Source organism: Ooceraea biroi, chromosome 7 (assembly GCF_003672135.1).
Source record: "Ooceraea biroi isolate clonal line C1 chromosome 7, Obir_v5.4, whole genome shotgun sequence".
In the NCBI taxonomy this organism is placed as follows: Eukaryota; Metazoa; Arthropoda; class Insecta; order Hymenoptera; family Formicidae; genus Ooceraea; species Ooceraea biroi.
This window is the reverse complement of record NC_039512.1, coordinates 15,218,764-15,239,085: the sequence shown is the minus strand read 5'-3', so window position 1 is coordinate 15,239,085 and position 20,322 is coordinate 15,218,764. Positions and strand designations below refer to the sequence as shown.

At 45.0% G+C, this 20,322-nt stretch overlaps 1 protein-coding gene across 10 annotated transcripts in view; it reads left to right on the top strand.

The window, feature by feature from the left end:
* The first annotated feature begins 1,988 nt into the window (after positions 1–1,988).
* The window catches only part of LOC105288019 (whirlin), a 66,497-nt gene continuing 48,163 nt past the window's right edge, over positions 1,989–20,322 (top strand). For 6 of the 10 annotated variants that reach the window (XM_026971437.1, XM_026971436.1, XM_026971443.1 and 3 more), the window contains exons 1-3: positions 1,989–2,315; positions 16,138–16,531; positions 16,975–17,342. In XM_026971437.1, the coding sequence (XP_026827238.1) occupies positions 16,173–16,531; positions 16,975–17,342 (727 nt within the window). In that variant the 5' untranslated portion in view covers positions 1,989–2,315; positions 16,138–16,172. The remainder of the gene's footprint in view (positions 2,316–16,137; positions 16,532–16,974; positions 17,343–20,322) is intronic. The other 4 variants (XM_026971440.1, XM_026971438.1, XM_026971444.1 and 1 more) reach the window with 2 other exon arrangements.

Here is a 20,322-nt window from a genome sequence, read left to right as displayed (position 1 = left end):
GAGGACCTTTCGAGATCACCTTTGACTTTTGACTCGAAAGAAGATCGTAGTTCAATATTGCGCTCGTTATCTTCGCGAGAGCGATCTTAAAGTGAAGGTACGAGAAGAAAGAGAGACAGAAGAGATGGCGAATCGTTCGCTGACTCTTATCCGCTGTGGGGTCAAGCCGATCGGTATCGTGCGGAACGATTTCACGCGGCCAACGAGTGGACTTCCGGCACATCCGGCACGCGAACCTGTTGATCGGCGCCGCCAAGGAGTGCGAGTGCCCGAACTCACGGATAGGTAGTAAGACACCAGGCTGAACTCTAGGAATACTCTCGCCTACGCGATCGCTCAAACGTGTCGAGAGAGGAAAAGCCGCTGACCTCGCCAGTCAGAATTTTCAGCCAGTCATTCCACGCTCATGACTGACTATGTGCAAAGTTTGCTATATGCAAGGACGCGATTGAGTGAAATGTGATATGGAAATGGAGCTGGATGATTGTCGTTCCACCGTGCGACAAGAAAAATTCGTTGGAATACCATTCCAAGCTTTGGTTCGTTGAGTAAAGCAGAACATTGGAAAACTCTCGGACAGCGCTACGCTTGGTTGAGGATCCAAACTTTATGATCCGATTTGTAGAAGTGTATTATTTTCACAATTTGTCAAAATTGGATCCGTTTTCTTCCAGTTTCAGCTTCAGCTTCAATCATCATCGTTCACTCTGTTCAGCGTCACAAATTATCGTTGAACAGACGTGGGCTAATTAAATGATTATCCCCCATTTTGCCGGAGAAACAGATTTAAGTAACTTCGGTTGCACTTCCTAAAGCAAATATTATTCCCAACTTAAATTAGGTCGATTCGTATTTTATACAAGAAGGCTATTTAAAGCCGCCTTCCTGCCAATTATTCAACCGAGCTAGCCAATATGTAAAGTAGCAAACTGCAAAATAGAGCATTCGAGCTATCTCGAGTGTTGACCTAAACGTGGAAAGAGTCATTCAGATACCACGAGATTGTTCCGCGCGATGCCGCGATTGGTTTCGCGCAAAGTGGTTCAAGGCCGCGCAAACGACGTCAGAAGTGGTGAATCGGAGGAATTCGGATACATCGATGCATTCTGGCGCGAGCTTAATTGATATCGAAAATGAATTCCTGCTTGTCCGCCCATTCGCGCGGCGGACATTCTGAGCGTGCGACATTATTCGCCACTCTTTGCGCCATCACGTCTGAAATCCCGTGATGGTAAATTAAATCAACGTCACTCGCCCGCGCATTTTCTAATTTCTTCCCAAAATAGCCTTCATATTATGTTTATCGAATCGATAAAAATCATTAATGAATACATGGGAAAATCATTCTTCATTACGCGTAAGAATCGTAGACAACTTGTGGTCGAATTCGCAGGAAATAATAAAATGAAGGAACGAGGGTGATATAAAGTGTAGATATAAAAATTGAGGCAGGAGAAGATATATCGAAAGATTAAAAAGTGAACTCGGTTTTTAATTGAATTCCAATACTGGTAACAACGATGTGATGCCAAAACGAACGCAGCAAACCTTGATAATAAAATTACCGTTCATAAACACTCATGTATACACGCATACTCGTACGGTAAATAAGTAAAACATAAAGGACACGGAGGATGGAATATAAAATACGGAATACAGAACAAAGTTATAAAAAATTCGGGAGTCCCATTACACCCAAGTACGCGAAGCTACCCCTGAACGCTATCCCCCTCTCACGAAGAGACCAACGAAGCAGGCTGCGAGCCACCAATACCGACAACGAAACAACAGCGTCCCGTTGCACCCCCTGCCATCCTCAAGCCACCCACCAATCGAGGTACACCGAAACCCTCCGCGCTTGCCCGCGAGGGGGATGGAGAACGTTTTCCAAACGCGCCGTCAGGCGTCGCGACGTCCCGTCGCTTCCCCGGCCCACCCCTCGCCGCCCCCGCCGTCCTTTCCACCCCGAGGCGAGCCGAGCGAGCGAGCAAGTGAACTCGAGGCAACCCCTGGCTAGTCCTCGCTCGCTCGCAGCGAGCCAGTCGTGAGCCTTCGTGCCGAGGTGCTGGGGCGATGCGCCTGGCGCATCGACTGACGTGCGCGACTGCAGCAGCAGCAGCAGCAGTAGCAGCAACGGTGGCGGCAGCAGTAGCAACAACAGCAACAGCGACAACAGTAACAGTAACGAGCAGTGCATCGCGCGTCGCACTATTGCGCCCGTTGTCCGTCGTCGCCGTCGTCGTCGTTGGTGCCGGATTCGCTGGAACGACGACGCTCGCACGTGAGCACGTCGCCGCGGTCGCGAGATGAGAGACGTGAGTGCCTTCGATCGGTCCGCCTTCTCTCTATCTCTCTTTCTTTCTTTCTTTCTCGCTTTCTCTTTCTATCTCTCTATCTCTCTCTCCCGCCCTCCCTCTTTTTCTCGCTTTCTTTCGCGCTCTCTCTTTCTGTCTGTCTGTGTATCTGTCTGCTTCCCACGGGGTTGTTTTTGCCCTGTCCGAGGTCCCGTGTGTCGCGAAAGGGGTACAACGCGGAATTGGCCCGTCCTCGAGACCGCTTGAGTGTCTCGATGCTCGAAATACGTCATCGAAAGCGACGCTTGTGATGCCGATCGCAGACCGTCGAGATGGTTTCCCATACGCGTTTTCCCTTGTCGTCGGGGGTGGTCGTTTCCCACGGACTCCCCGCTCGCGAATTCAGCGCCGAGCCGCGGCGAGCCCGTGCTTCCTTCAGAGAATAGGATTACGGTGGTCCGATTCCCCGCGAACACGCGATAATTGGCTTCACTCCGCTCGCCGACGGCGAGAATAAAAATCGACGGAGAGGAGGGGTGAAGGAGTGAGTGTTGCCTTGAGGAGACCTCGCCGACCTCACGAGCGTTTCCAACGGGGATGAGATTGGGCTCGATTGGTCCTGAGAATCTTGGGACTGTACTCGGAAGTGTTTGGACATTCCAGTGAACGTGACATCGCGATGTTCGCGATTTCAAAGGGAGAGTGACGAGAGATTGAGCAAGGAATTTTGTAGCATAGCAAGAGTTTCTAGTCAAGTTCCTCTCTCAAGTTAAAATTTTTATTTTCTTCGAAGCTGGAAGTTTCCATTGTCAGGCCACTCTAAGGCAATGTTAAAAATACGTTGGCAGTCGAGTTTGTGCTTGGTAATTGGCTTGGAGGTTCTGAGGTGACATCAGCTGTCGCCTTGAAAAATATTGTCGCTGACGATAATCGTGTTTAGCGACCAAGATTGTGACACGCCAATCCTGGGAAACGTACAGTTAATTGGAGTAAAGTAAGCCTGATGTTATGATAGCTAAACGTGATGACGAGGTTTGGCTCAGAATTGTTGCTATTGACAAACTCCTGCAAAGACTATTATCGCCCTGTTTTAATCCTACAAACACGAAGTTCATAACGAGTGTCATAACCCATCAACGCCATCAAATGGATTATAATGTATATCCAGAAAAGACTTTTGTGACCGAAATTCGTGATGAGAGTTTCAATAAACACACATTGTCATTAAATGGTTGTCAAAAGCTAATCAAGAACTCTTGACAATCCACCAGCTCATGATAAAAACGTGACGTCACGTTTCGCTTGTTTCGACCTCCTAAAATCTACCAAGACTCGAGGTTCTCGGGCTATCGCGGCTATCGCCTTGAAAAACATTGCGTCAGCTCTGACGCCACTAATAACCTATTCCGGCGTGATTACCCCACTACCCTGCCTCTCCAAAGCGACACGACAGCCAGCACTCTGCATACAATCCCTGGCTCGAACACCTCGGTTCAAATCTCGAGACACACGTCTTAAGAATACGAGGAGGCTTCACGCGTGTCCGTGAAATGAATATTCAAACTCCATCAGACATCTCTCAGACCTGATTCAGCCGTTCGGCGAACGTCTCCATTATCTTCGTTATCGTTCCCGCGCGCCATCGATCCCGAATTTCCTCGGGGAAACGCTGACGTGGGTCTGCTAAAAATTTGATAGGGTTAAGGGCGGCTCCTCGGCACTCCGGCCTCGGCCGAGAAGAAGACGGCTTGTACACAACCCCTTTCTTCTCCCTCTCTACCCCCGGTTTCACCCTGGCCGCTTGCTCGCTCGCTCACTCGCTCGTTCACTCGTTCACTCGCCCGTCCGCCCTCTCGTAACACTTTTCAGCCCTCGACCTCGTGGTCGAGGATCGATCCCCGGTGTGGTGACGTGCTGCGTGAGCACACCCTCGTGGAGGGAAGAAAAAAGCGGCCGCTCGGTCGCGTTAATAACTAATAACGGCGACGTATGCACGTACGCGCGTCCACGTGTGTGTGTGTCACACGTACATGACCGATCCTCACCAGCACACGCGACGTTCCTCATGCCTCTCTAACGGGCGTCGCGACGCGTGTTCGTCAGTCTATCCGTCCGACCGTTCATCCATTTGTCACCTACGTGCCAGGAACACGTGCCACGTGAATCGAATGGAGCTCGCGCGACAGAAAAAGAAAGGAGAGGGATGAAAAATTACCGTTTCTCAAATTAGAGGGATGATAGAAACTTGAAAGTATACACGTGGAGTCAACGACGCTCATGCTAGGCAATACTCTTGAATCGAAGATCGCTGAATCGATTGCTTGCTCATTTGAGAGGAACGTTGAGATGTGAATGGCGTCGAAGAGAACGGCTTCCCCTTCCGGTAAACTGCGTTTCGAGAACACGAACGGAAGAGTGCTTATTGCGTGGCTCTTCCCGAATGAAATCTTAATGCAATCTTGATTTGAGCATAGATACAAGGGTGCTTGACTTTGCTTGGCGTTATTTTCAACGGGGAATGTTGTCCCGTTCTGCGAATGCGCGCGGGAAAAAAGAGGAAAGTTTGAACACTCATAACACGCTGGAGTGCCTTCTGCACTCTCTTCTCCTCTCTCTCTTTTCTCTCTCTGTGAGAGAATGAGCCGCGAGAGGGATCGATAGTATTTTTCTCCACGTGAAAAACTCGGCGAACAAAGGGAGTCTACACCGACGTCGCAAATATAATGTATCCAGCTATGAATGTCCCGATGAAAAAAAGTTTCTCAATTAAACATGAGCGCGCGAGACCGCTCGCGCCACTTAATAAACTGTTCAATTAAATCGCGAATCGTTCATGCTCGCAGCGAGACTGATTCGATGGGATACCCGTCGGTGCATTTCCCACGCAAAACAAATTTATTTTCGTCAGAAATATCGCCCGTGAAAGGGTGACGCTGTTTCGCGATGACGCGTTGCGTTCACTTCCAATCTTCGAAACAACTGGGGATTTTTTCCAATGGGCCTCGGATAATTTAAAGGGCGTTTGCTGCGCCTTCTCATACATTGCGTACGTTTCAGGTGCAATAAGTGCAGTAAACCCGACGTCGCTCTCGTTTTCACCCTCTTTTTTTTCTCCGCTCTCCACTCGGCACGGTTTTGCTGCCCTCGCGCGGAATACATTAGCTGCCGCTCGCGGCTGAATGTTGGGTTTACATGGCACACACGTGGCACACGTAAATGCTATAAATGTACTTGGACAGTTCCGATCTGCTGTGCTCGCGCGCACGGTAAATTCTGAATACACGCGTGACAGTCACGCTAACCGTCACGGGAAATTGGATTCGATCCCCGCGATCCCCGTTGCCCTCCTGTCCACCTCCTGCACCCGAGCCTCATCCGCGAATGGAGTGTACCCTCTGATCGTTATGCATCCCACGGAAATCCCGAAAAATTGATCCTCCTCCGCGCAAATACGCGCTGCGCCTCTTTGCGTAATAGATTGTACAACTCGCTAATGTAGCGTTGCTCGGTGATGTCTCTGTCACTCTCTCTATCTCATTTCTTCTTTAGAAATTAGGAGATCAACATTGTTAATAATCAATAATTATTAAAATATAATTACTAAAATATAATTGTTACATTTCATATTAAAGACAAGCAATACTAAAAGCGATCTTAAAAACGAATGCTTTTTCAAGCTTCTCGCAAACTCTTGATTTAATTTAGCGTGACTCTGGATCACTCTAGCTGTCGCAAACGTCATAATTATCGTGTCATCTTGCTACTTCCCGAAAGAGTTTTTCCATCGTCCATCTCCTGCGGAACCAACGCGGGCGGAGTGAAAAATCGACAGCGCGTGACGCGAAAATAAGTCATTGTGGACGACGCTATCATTGATCGCACTGCTCATAAATGCTCTCCCCGAATTATTAATAAATGGACTTGCCAGCCGTTTATATCGCGATTATCGAATGTATTACTCGCAGTGGATTAAACCGCTTATTTCGGGAATCGTTTTATGAGCATGCCATTCCTAATCATCCTGGACGTACACCAGACTTTATCGATGTATCTAAAAGAGGATGATCGATGAAATTATCGAAATTAGTGACGAGACTCAACCGAAAAATTTAACAATTTCCTATACGCAACATATTCAACCGCATACTGAATATTACGTGTCCAATAATTGACCTCTTTCCCGCAATGCCTTGAAAACAATAATGCATGTTATCCGGCAAAAGGCGTATTTTTATTTCACCTTCCTTGAAATAATTCTGCGTGACCGCAAGATGCAAATGAAACGATTTCAAATGGGAGTTGTACAAGATAGAAAAATATTGCTGCGAGCGATATTGTTATTCCTATCGAAAAATTATTAGCATACCGAACGCAGCGCTTCACAAAGCAACAGCTCTCTTTATCTCGTGGAAAATTGCGGAAAAACTGGTAATTAAGGGGATGGACGGGTTGCAATGCGAGCGTTCAACGTTCTCCGCTAAGTGTACGCGGCTACGCGCATGTGATCGCGATATCGTGATCAAAATAATTTACGGCCGGTGCTCTCGAATGCCGAGAGTGCAGTGCAACCTAGCGAGGGTGAGAAGGGAGGGAGGATTTACTTAGGGCCACAGGTTTCGTGAATATTCAACGCTGCGACGCGCACCGTGCCACGCAATGCAGTGGCAGCTCGCGGCGCGAGCGCCCAAGAGAACGGGGGTTGACCGCGGGGGTTGAAAGCGGGTTCGCTTGAAAAGACGCCGCGATATTTTTCTCTTCCGATTCGTGCGATTCTGAGTGTCGCTCTTTACGACTGGCGTGACACGAAATTGGAAAAGTTAACGATTGCTGATGCCGATAGGGGTGATTGCATTCAGTTTAAAAGTCGTGCGCCGGAGAAATATTGTTGTTTGCCCGACGATCGGAATTGATCGCAGCCTTGAGGAAGTCGGATCTATTCTGCGCGATCTTAATTTGCGACGGAGATAAGCGAGATTAATGGTTATTACGTTAAATGACCACTGACGCATACAGGACGCTTTAACGACTTTAATTGAAATGTTTTATGCGCGTGCATGGAATACGTTGTTGAATTGTTAGAGAAATTATAAGAATTCCCTGTGTTTTTCATATACAATCGTGCGCTCTATTTATTTTGTTCCGTAAATCATTGTTGCCATTTGTTTATCATTTATTTAGCATCCATTTAATGTAATTAAAAAGAGAATTTACACATATTTCCATTTTCTCTGATGATCTCGATTAGCTCAATTTACTTCTCGTCAAGGAACGATCTGCGCGCCTCTTTAACCCTTAAAGCGCTATATCACCGATGAATAACGGTGTTAATAATTCAAGTGACATGATTTTATTAACTGTTTATAGAAATGTTGAATGAAAATAAAGCATTATTTGTATAATAGGTATATATTAATGTAAGAAATATAATTTGCGCTCGAAATTAACTGGACAATCCAGGTAATTTCCTCCGGTGCCGATTACGGCACCTTTCATCGTGATAACAGCGAACGGGAGCTAATTCGATTAACGAAAAGCGACGAAAAATGCGCGGAGCGTATCACGACATATTCGCCGCCACGCGACCGCTATTTATTTCCGCGAAGCAGGCGTTCGCGAGTCACCCTCGCCCGCATCATTCAGATACCGATCTCGGTTCGTGACCAATTCGCTTTTCACACTTCATCGAGCTCGTTCCAGTTCGCGGACCGCCAAATCTCGCCCGGCTTGCGATGACAAACGACCATTATGTAGTTCTTTCTGCCTCGTTAGACGAAAGTTTCATTTATCTTAAAACTCAACGAAATCTTCTTGATCTCCCAGTCACACGAATGTTCGGGTCAAAATCTAGATACAGAATTAACGTTACGCCGTGTGGTCATCGTGGATTAATATGCATGTTGCAGAAGTGTGAATCATCCTTTTTGGACTGATTCCTTTTCGCAGGAATTGCAATAGAAATTTGTGTTATTCTAAGCAAAGCTTACTTAATATTTGAACTGTCGAGACATCCACATGAGTAACGATATTAATAATTTAAGTAGAATTTTATCAAGAAGGGATGTCATACGCTACATATATAATACATACATGTACATAATAATGTAAGAACACAATATTAACAGAAAAGAAACTGCATAATACTCCAGTGACGTACATTAAAGGAAACAAAAATAATACTATTTCGAGTTCACGCTCGAAATTAGCTGGACTGAGAAGCTAGCTAGTCGAAACGTTATCACAAATCTCAACTCGTGGAACTTGATCAAAGTAGCAATAGAAAGACTCCTTTTCCGGGACCAGCAAATGAATCCCTAATAAAATCGGAGTCCAGGTGACCCTCACGAAGAATTTCAGAAATTACCCTTCGCGCTTGATGCCTTTCGGCCACTTTGGTTCGTGACTGCATCGTATGTGCCCCTGCACGCGCGTCTCTGCACACGAAACGCAGAAAGGCTGCGGGCCAGGGTTGTTTGCTTGGCTGCACAATCGCGCGATGACAGGACGATCAGGTTCAATACATCCCGGGATATTTATAGCCGCGTGTCTGTAAGGGTATGTATATGTGCGTGCACCACCGACCACCCCGGCCATGCGCGCAATTTGCACACATTAAACCGATCGCGTGTTTCGGTCAGGTGATTCGCGAATTCCACTCCGATTGAATCCCCAATGTGCTATTCAATTCCCCCGGTGTGTCTGCGTGTAGTTATATTGCACTTCGTAAGAGCTGGTGATTAGATTGGACCGATGGAATATTATTGACGCTGCGATCAACTGGCGAACGCGTAAAAAATTTAGCGATTCATGTTTCATTTCTGTTGATTACGGCTGTAATGATAGAGTACCCATCATGAAAACCGTAAGAAGAAAGATTTTGCTTTAATGAAACATAACACTATTATTGCAACAAATGAGTGATTTATGAAGTAATATATTTATCGAAACTTTCTGAATTAAAAAAAGATTGGTGTTTTCGTGAAAAAAAAATTAACAAAATCGACTTATTAATAAAATCTTATTATTATTATTAAAATATATAAAGTATTATTAACAATAAAATTATACTTTAATAAAGTCTTCACATTTAACATGTTTTCCAAACGCATTTAACATTGAAACATTGAAAGTTTCCGAGTCGCGGAAATTGCAATTTCCATTCTTAATAAATATCCCATCAAAAGCAGTTCTTGAAGATTTGATATAGTTGCGCGTATATGTAAATACAAAATTCATATGCTATCGCGCTGTTATATTATTTCTGCACAAGTATTATTTCGGGACGCGCGACTTGTACAGCGGCCGTTAAATAAATAATAGGCGGTTCGCTAAAACCGCGATATATGTCGGTCCTCCTGTCCGGCAACGTTGCGGCAACTGCAGTCGCAATATTTCACGGGGCACGCTTGACCCAAACGGTGCACCCCCGATATTATGCACGGACGTTATGGGGTGCATTAGGGTGCGCGATAGAGCTCCAGGTGTGCGATACGCGACGGCCCGTGCGGAAAATTCTCGCGAAAAATTCATGTCGCTCCATATCTGTCGAACGTAATATCTGCTGAACGGAGTCCGAGATTGCCTTCCCAGCATCGGTTACGTTTAATATCGGAGAACTATGGGGCACCCTAACGTCTCGCGATTGCAGAATGCACTCGCGTCCCGCCTCGAATTGCTGATTCTTAACAAAACTCGAAACTTGAATCTTAATGAAACCTAACGAAAATATAAACATGGAATATCTATAAGTTTACTAAGAAATAATAAAAGATAGAATAGCCAAGAATAGCTGCGAGATACGGGGAGAGAAAGAGAGATTCCACGGGAATCTAAAACTGATGTAAAAATTACGTAATCCTTTTGAACCTTCTTTGAATAGTCCGAGAAAATTAAAACTCGTTTAAATATTAAATCGAGTTTTTCCTGAAGAAACATTTTTCAAAAATTCCTCAAAGAATCTTTAAAAATCTTTATTTGGAATCGACTCAAAGATCAATTATTTGCCAAAACTCGAATTAAATCGTTGCTGCGATCGCGGAAACTCGATTCGATTCTTTACGCGCGTGTTGCTCCATATGCTTGCTTCGCAAATGACTCGGTCTTGGATATTTTCTCCATGGGGGTCTCCCTTGCATAGCACTTTCAGATGCGCCTGTCTTTCCGTGCCCCAGGCATGCTGATTACGCATTAATTCCGTACCCCACGTTCGCAATTAAGGCTGCACGCCTTGATGCTCGCGGCTAACTGTATCCGATCGGCTTCTTTATCGGAGCGGTGCCTATGAACCGAGATTATTTTTAGAACAACCGGTATGTACGGTCAATAGAGCCGATGGCAGCCACGCGACGTGCCGGATAAAAAATCGTTGATTCGAACGAATTCCGACCTCTCGAGCGAGTCACCGCAAAGTCCAACGCGCCTCGTTTGCATCGTATAATAAATACGGTGACAACTTTTTTCCGAAAGAACGATGTTAAATTCGAGGTGATTGAGTGTTTAAAATATGCTCGGGATCAGTATATGTTTGGAATTCTTTGGAAATTGTTTCGAAGGTTATAATAATCGTAAGAAACAGTTGCATCGTCCCATATCAAAATGAAATGTACGGGAATTTTAATCTTGTCTTGAAAGTTTTCTATTTCCGTACATGTCAATGATTTATATTGCACCATATGTAAATAAGTTCATATAATGTATAAATTCCTTCCTCATAGCTGACATACTAATGCTACCATATTTCTAGCATGCAATTTGAACAAACGATGACAGCCAATGTACATGCTGGGCTTAAAATTAAATTGTTCAAATACACGGGATATTTGGTCGATACATAAAACAACTAGCTTTTCTTTATTTGACCTGTTTCTAACAAGGGACAAAGAAAGGGAGAGAGAAAGGAAGAGCTAGAGAGAAAATTCTTCGACCTCCGGAATATTCCCCGAGAATCAACGTCCTTATTTCGTTGCGCCGTCTCGCCCTGGTGGTTCTGGAAAAGGAATGGCGCACTCCGTGGAAAGGATTAACTGCAATTGCAATCGCAACAGCGGTGATTGTCACGTGACGGGAATGCTACGCGATTACGTTTTTGAGTGAATTTGGAATTCCGCAAATCCACGTTTGCCTTGCTTTTCAACCGTTGCATCGCGGATCTATTGCACAGGCAGATAATAAATCTTTACGCGAGCCGCGAACGTTTTAACAAACCACTCGAAACAAAGGCGCGAGCACGTTGTACAGAACATACAGTAGCGATATTCCCCGGCAATATATCCGGCGAGCGGAACGTGCTATTCACGCGGCTTTATGTTAATTTTATTCTAATTTCATTCACACATTTTATTTCATTTTATTACTAATTAATGTACATGATAGTTTATTTTAATTCTCCATCACATTCTCTTTCACGCTGTTTATCATCTTTTCGATAAAATGTCAAATTGATCCTTGTAGTAATAATCACGCATGCAGAAATCATTTGCGATGTTTGTAGCGTCAAGTCAAGAATGTATTTTATGTCAACATTATCTTCGATCAATTTTACTCGATGTTTTTTCGATTACTTTTTAATGTTTAACATATCTGGAAACGTGTCAAAGGGCAAACGAGCGTATAGAATATTACACTTTCGCATCGCGTTAAATGGGTTAATTTTATATCACTGTGTCAGAGAAATGAAACGCTGGTCTCGGTGGAAATTTACATTTCTTTGGGTACACCCGGCGGGTACGTCACGATTTGCATAAAATGCTACGCGTTCCTCATCGCGAACATTATAAATGGTTTTCGTCGCTCGCACCGACGACGTAACGTAAATTTCCGCGATTTATCGACGCGGGACGACGTCGCTGGACGTCCTTTACGTCGCGCTCCCGCGCAATCGATACGTATCGTGTGTATATTGGCCGCGGGAAAGGGATACACACTGAAAAATCGCCCTTTTACGTCGCGCACTCGCACGCGCGCACAGCCGCGCAAAATATATTGCGCCACCTTTCACCTTTGCCACGAGACACTTTTAGTTATCTCACAATACTGCCCGAAATTATCTGCCGCTACATCTTTGTTGCTTTCGCCTGAGTTTTCCGTCTCTTAATTTCAAGCTTTGGTTTCCCGCTCTGATGCTCGCGCATATTTCGTTTTTGAGAGTTTGAAAAGAGAAAGTAGGCCTAAGTATGAATTCTCTGTGAATTCGTCTCGCACGTCGTCTGCATTTTACCCCTTTGCGTTCCGCAAAGTAGTTTCAAAAACCTTTAGTAAAGGATTAATGAAACGCATTGTCATGCTAGACTCACGTATAGTCCATCCCGATTTTAATGCATCTCTTATTATAACTTGATAGTCGCAACTTATACAAACAATTTCAACATTGAGCTCCACTTAATATTATTTGTTCACTCCAACTTGATCCAATGGAACCAACTTTGGTCTCATTGGATCATCTTATCGATTCCCTCATTAAATGTCAATGGAGTTAACGCCTTGGCTTGACTCTATTAGTTTCCACCCTTAACACACGTCGTACACCTCACAGATACATAAGCCCAGTATAGATTTCTCGAAGAACTTCCTGCCGAGGATAATAAGCCAAGTCTACCCTCAATGTACCCCCGACTATACTCTGCTCTACTACCTTTTCTAATCGCGGCATTATCTTGGGGAAGAGGAGAGGACCGGAGAGTGAGAGATGCATGTACGAGTACTATACCGGCAGAGTATAGTAACAAAGGAAGAGATACAACATGCGTTGGCAGGACGTGGGGGCGAGTGAGGAAAGCGAGTGAGGGGGTGGTCGGGTGCCCTGACTGAATGAAGCCGCGCTTCAGGTGTTCAGCTACGGTATTGATCGGCCCACCCTCGTACACGATGGGACGACACACGACGCAACTCTCGCGTCCCGAGTTTCAACCACCCACCTATCCACCCCCTATCGCGCGACCCCCTCAGGAACGTCCGCCAGGGGCGACTTCCAATGTGAACTCTTGCAAACCCTCTCTCTCTTCCCTCTCTCCTTGTCACCCTTTTCCTCCTCCTCCTCCTCCACCGCCGGCGATAAACAAGCCTTTTTCAGTGTCAAGGTTAGGTCGAGTTGCGCTTCGCAATAGACAAAACTGTCTGCGATTATTGTTGTCGACACGGCCTACCGAAGAATTAAGCGGTAATGCGAGTTAAGCCCCTTGGAGGACCCCGCAACCTTCCTCGGGCTTCGGGAGACTCCCCCAATCTTGGGGAGCGAGACGACCGCGGGGGCGGAAAGACGAGGGAGTTTATTTCGAAGCGAATATATGTATTGGGGTCTTTCCATGATATTATCATTCTTATGCATATAAAATGTGACGTTTACGATTATTAAATATATATACGTGTATAATATTTTTCTCGAGGATGATATGATATTACGGTAAAACACGCTCGGAGAATGAAATTGTATTCTCGGTCGCATCTATCCCAATTGCGACGGAACGGCAGCGCGTTACGTAAACGCCGCTGCACCGCTGGAAAAGCGATCCGCGTCTGAAGTTGCATGTTCGGAATAATTCATAATTTGTAATTGCGTGATAATAAGTCGTAAAGCGCGAGTAGTCAGGTCTTACCGGTGAAGAATACTTAATCACGCGAAATCGATACGATCGCGGAATTAGTATAATATGTAAATCCTGCACTTGAAGGAGCTGAGTTCGAATCAATTCAATCAGCACTTGGGTTTCACTTAACTACAGCTACAGGAAATTTATCTGGGCTCCATCTAAGTTTACCGCAGGAAGAAGTAAAAATTACACAAAGCTGTATCGACTGGATGAAAAGAATTGGCGAATGAAAAATGGCTTGGTCGGACTCGCAGAGTCTGATGCAGGAATTGGTTTATCGGGGACGATCTCCGGGGTCAGCTCTGGACCTCCTTCCGGTGATAACGGAGGACTTCCTGAAGCCATTAAGAGCGTTGGGAGCGGGTTTGTCCCAGAAAACGATGCTATTACCGTGGCCGCGACTGACAGGTCCCACATGAAGGTGTTATCTAGGATCACTAGACGGTCACGACAAGGAAGTTTCTCCCGCGGACGGATTTAATTGTCTCGTTATTCCTGTCCCGCGAGGATCGATAACGTAATCGGTCCGCGTCACGGTAGCCCGATGATAACGGTTGGTATAAAAACACGATCGATCATGGCGCGCCGTGACGAAAATAAATCCCAAGTATTCGTGCATCACCCGCGATCGTCCTGGTGGCGTTCAGTGAACGTCCTGGAGACGTCTAAATAAGGCATCCAATTGTTTGCGATTATCTGTTGAATTAGTATATTATGTTAATTACGAAAAACTTGAGATTTTGCACGAGTCCGATTGCTCGGGAATCTCTTTTGAATTCTACATATTAATTTTTGATTTGTCCATACATTTGTAATTCGCCTGTTTTTCGCTGTTAATTCTGAAACATATTCTGTTCTGATTGCGCAGTGACGCAAATTACGTGTTGATTTCTAACTCGAAATATCTATTGTCATCATTACGACAATTAATTGACACTCTCGAACTAGGCTGAATTAGCATGAGAGCTATTATTGGCTCCGTGTGTTATCACGATTTCGCGGTTCCGCGGCGAATTGCGCGTCCTCCGATTCTCTCGTAAGACCTCTTCGAAAAGGAAATTCCGCGATCTTTCGGCAAATCGTATTAATGATATGCGGCGAGCGACTTTGGCATCTCTTCCACACGAGGAAATCTTTTGTGGGTAAAGAATTTCTCTGCAAAAAATTGCATTCCTCTTGGCATATCGAGGCCTCGCGTGCGCGCGCGCACGCGCCTATTTCCACGAACTATCACATTTCCGTTCGACGAAGCACGAGTCACCCCTTCGAAAGGTAGAGACCGCCGCGATAAAACTTTCAGTCGCTAATGTGGCATTTGAATGTCGAGGCGGTTTCTTGGCTAACACGGGAACGTCTCCCGGGGACTCGCGTTGCGGTCTGACTTATTTACGAGAATCTCCATCGATCTGCGACCGGCATCCCTGAAATTCAGGCCGCGGCTTTTACGCTCGAGACCGCAACGGTCGCAAGCAAGGCCGAGAATCGCTACCCTTGCCCGTCGAAGCAAAAGTGCGTGACAGTTTCAGGGCTTCTTGCTCGGGCTGCGTTTGTAAGATCAAACAAACGCTCCTCGATACAGTTTGCCTGTTTAGAGGTAATCCAATGAAACGGTTGTCTATTGACGATCGACGTGCACGCGGAAATTTCATTGTCATTTAATTTCCATGGAAATTTCTCTTGAAAACTCTAAATTATCGATTACACGCGCAGTTCACTCGCAATACGAGCGACACAAGGCTTTTACATTAGTCTATTACTCCCGTAATGTTATTATTATTATTATCCTTAATTAAAATGTGAACGTAATGAGTATATAACAAGCTCTGGGAAGTTTTAAACACAGAAAATTGTCAAACGCTTTCGATTAAAATTACATGCTGTTTCAGATGCAAATTTAATTAAATTGATTGAATAAGCTCATTCCTCCGCTATCTAATTAAATCAGTTAATCTAATTAAATCGGACGTCGTACAAACTCCCTCGCACGTCAAATTAGATAGGAAAAAATGTCGGAAATCTTCCGCCGAAACTGTCTAAAGGAAAAATCCTTCTCTCAGTCTTCAACTTTACACGATTCCACAGAATTTCATAGGATATTTCAGAGATTAAAGGGAAGATTTTAAGAAATTCTGGGAGACAATTTCTGAAGAGCGAATTTTCGAATTTAAGAAATTAAATTTAAGGGCTTGGATGAACCTTCTGAAGAACGCGTCCTTCAAGAAAAATGAACTTTGCGGGATCATGCGCTCGTTGACCGACAGGTGTGACCGAGGAAAAACTGATCGCCGGCCGGGGCATGGCCAGCAGCACGGAGGACTACGGGTCCGAGCTGCAGGAGTTGCAGTGGGGTGGCGGTACCACTGGCACGCACTTCCTGCGCGGCGGGGGTGGCGGCGGCGGCGGTGGCGGAACTCACTACCTAAGAAGTGGCACCGGTGGCTGCTACGAAGCTGAGGACCTCGAACCCGTCAGCTCCAGCCGACATCATGGCGGCCAGCACCGTGGCTACTACAGCCCCCCCGGCACTAGCTACACCATCGTTGAGAGGCCGCCCAGTGCGCCCCATCATCACTCGTCGCACGCGACCCCCTACAGGTCGCACAGGGGGCACACCACCGGCACCACCGGGGCCATCTCTCCGGAACAGGTGCTCAGGTATGATGATGCATTGTGATGGGTGGCTGAATTTTTCGGTGCTTTTAGAGCGATAGCATAGTTTAAGGGCTGAAGGGAAGAATATTTGAAAAAATTCCGGAAAGATGAAGAAATTTTCGAGGAAAATTTTAATAGTCTTAGCAGAAGGATATCTCGAGAGTTTTTTCTCTGAAGAAAGAATTCGTTAGGACATTCTTGAGACTTCTGAGAAAAGAAATTCTTGGTCCTTGTTTAACCGATCGTAATATATCTTCTAGGCATTTCAAATATCTTAGAAAAAAATAATAGAGCGCAAGGAATTGCAAACATGGTCGGTTCAGCTCAATTTTTCCCGGGAAACTTCATATCGAAAGGGATAAAAGATTCGACTAGATGTTTTAGTACGTAATAACACGCAAAAGTTCTCCCAGTAATGTAATTCCACTTTCTCGATTTCCTTTCAGGCTCTTCGGCAGCAACATGTCGTCGGAGCGGCGTCAGGCCGACCGCAGGTCGCCGGCGTCCAGTCCGGCGAGCGTGACGACGGTTCGCGGCACGCCAATCGCGTCCAGCGGCTCGCAGCAGCAGCAGCAACAGCAGTCGCAGCAGCAACAGCAGCAGCAACAACAACAGCAAGCGAACCCGCCGACGTCGCCGATTTCACAGCCGCTCAGCCTGCAGGAGCTCACTGTAAGGACAATCACCATGACGAGAGATCCGCCAGACTCTCACCATGGCTTTGGTATCTGCGTGAAGGGTGGCAAGGATGCAGGTGAGATCCGAAGTACCTCCAGGCAACCTCCGTCGCCGTACTTCGTGCCTCGAGAACGAGGTACCTTTTCTCCCAGCAGCGGTCTCTTACTCTCTACGTTAGAGTTTCTGCGCACTTGCCGCACTCGGGTCTCTCTCTGTCTCTTTCTCTCTATCTTTCTTTCTTTGTTTCTCTTTCTCTCGAGGCTAACCATAAGTTGTACGTGGCGTTACACGGTTGCTACTGCGTTGCCGTGAACGGTGAGTCGTCTGGTGGCCTAAGCGCGGGTCGTCTAACTGTAATGAACCCGAGCGTGGAGCACGCGCAAAAAGTATTGCTCCTGCCGCTCGGGGATCGTTTCCCGTTCCGCTCGGTGGACACTTCCTTTGTCGCGAGCTCGCACAACTGACAGTTTCTTGTACCGATTCTATGCACAATCTGAGTGTAGATTCCTTTTGTTGTACGATGAGATGATAACATAAGAATAAATAAAATACGATATTATTTGAAGAGATACAAATAATTTTCTCTTCAATATAGAAAGTATAAATTAGCGGCATTTGCAGTTTCCGTGCTATAAATTCTTGTTCGCGGAAATTTCTAGACGCAGACAAGTCGCATCAATTATTCCTCGATAACAAAGATCTATAACGTAACTTAAAATTTCACGAATAAAAAAAGATATCCGATATCAGCGCGGTACCACTCCGACGTCATAAATCTGTCGCTTTACCGTTTTATAGCATTTTGTATGCTCGGCGCGACGAGAATATTGGTATCGTCGACAAGTGAAAAGTCCTTGGCGATTATAAACAAACGGGAATTGACAATTCCAGCGGTGTCAAGGAAACCGCAACACGCGATTATCTATGAATAGCGTCAGCAACATTCAACGGTTTATCGATCTATCAGTAGTCCGAGCAATCTACTCCAATCTAATCCGTGGAGGGTCTATATTCGCACAAAGGTTGTCCGTTTATCGAACGGGTCGCCAAATGACTCGCCTGTCGCTTATATTATATTATATCAGCCAACTCATTCCTTTGATTACTATTTTTTCCTCGTTCTGCGCGCCTAAATCATCTCACGATTGGCACTCATATCGTGCCTCGACACCTTGCGCTTGTACGTGCTTCCGCATAAATCGGCAAATCGTCCTCGCGCTCGTCCTCGCGACGGAACGCGCTAATACCGGCACGTTCCTTTATTCGCTTCAATCACGGTAATATTTAAATAACGGAATGATATAACAAAAACGTTACAGCTGCTAAGATTTTAAAAATAGCACTCCCGTCGAACATTATTGAATGCATCGTCATTTTAAAAACTGCAAGAATGTGAATTATAAGATTATCATTATATCTGTATTTATACAATTAATTGGTTTCATCGAGCTATGAATAGGTAATTTAATTAATTCGTTCAATTGCACATTCAATTGCATTTTCAATCTAGGAATATAGAACATCTGACATTTTTGCGCGATATACGCGAATGTACAGGTTGATGATCAAATTCGGCAATTAAATTTTCATTCGAAGACCAATTATTGTCTACTTTATAATTAAATTGCTCTGGACATGTTCGTTTGCATTTATGATATAAACGGATTATAATCGAAATTTATGATCAATTAACAATTACAGAATTAATTTTCTCGTCGCTAGGACGAACGCGGGGGGCAAACATTTCCACGATCGTTAAGCATTTCGTTTTCCGCTGCAATGACGATCGTTTGCACGCGAACTCGGTAGAGAAGAAACGAAAAACGCGTTTTGCACAGGCTCTCTCTCACTCTCCCTTTTCTCTTTTATTTTTTTACCCTCTCACAAGAGTGAAACTCCGGTCGGTTTGGCGTTCGATGGTCGACGCGATAACGAACTATCGATCCATCGAAACGCGTTTGCGCCGGAAATCCGACAACCCGAGTTCGCCGTTTCGACCAAACTTTCTGGAGAACGCGGTCGCCGGAAAAAAACTACAAGCTTTGCGCATTAGTAATATTAATACCGACAATCATTATTATAAATTTATATGAATCAATTCTTTTTCGCTAAATATAATTTTCATGATACAATCGAGAAATTGTAAAAATTATATTGCATTAACAAAACGGAATGGAAAATAGTGACATGCTCCCTTAAGAGAGAATGTGCAATAATTATCAAATGAATTTTCATGAAGATAGAGATGCCTGTGAAAATCTTCATAACATTTCTCAAATAATTTTCGAGCCACATTCTCCGGGCATTGTACGTTCTCCAGAAAGCCTTCCTAGACTGATAAATGAAAAGCATTCGCGCGGGGAGGCAAGGATGTGCACAAGAGAGTCGTCTTGAGGATTCGTCAAAAGTGACGAGATCCGGTTTCACGATTGTCAACCTCTTGATTCTCGCAGTCTCAAAAATCAAATCAGAGCGCCTCGGGCGATGCAAATTCGTACTAGTTGCAAAACATTAAACTCCATATAATAAAATTACGTATTCATCCCATGAAATTAAAATGTGTCGTAAACATAACTTCCACTTTCAGAACTGACTGTATCATGAATACATTAAAAATTGTAAATTAAGCAGGAAATTAAGCAATGTTTTATATTATAAGAGAGAAAGCGAAGCCGCGCATGCAATGATTCGGCAGATCCGGTCGCGCGATGATGTTGCCGGTGAGACTGCGAGTGTTAAATCTCACGCTTAATCACGCACGCGATGATGCACAGACGATGCGCTTAATCATCGCTTGACGAGCTTCATCATCATCGAGGATTCGGTCGTGAAACCTGAAATCCGGAAAGCTCCGGGCTGCCTTAAAGCGTCTCGCCTTGCCTCTTGCGCGAATCTCACTAAAATTCGTTTCAGACGATGCCCGAAATTCGCAGAGAGCCTAAGAAATCTGCTCTCGTGTATTTTGCCGATTTCTTTTTCCCATTTTCGCACTATCGAATTGCATATCTTGAGCATGACAAATCGCCTTCAATTAACATCAAAATTATTCTTAACAATGTGTAATTATTTTTCTCAGCGTCTCCAACATCATTTTTGTTTGTAAGAATACATAAAAT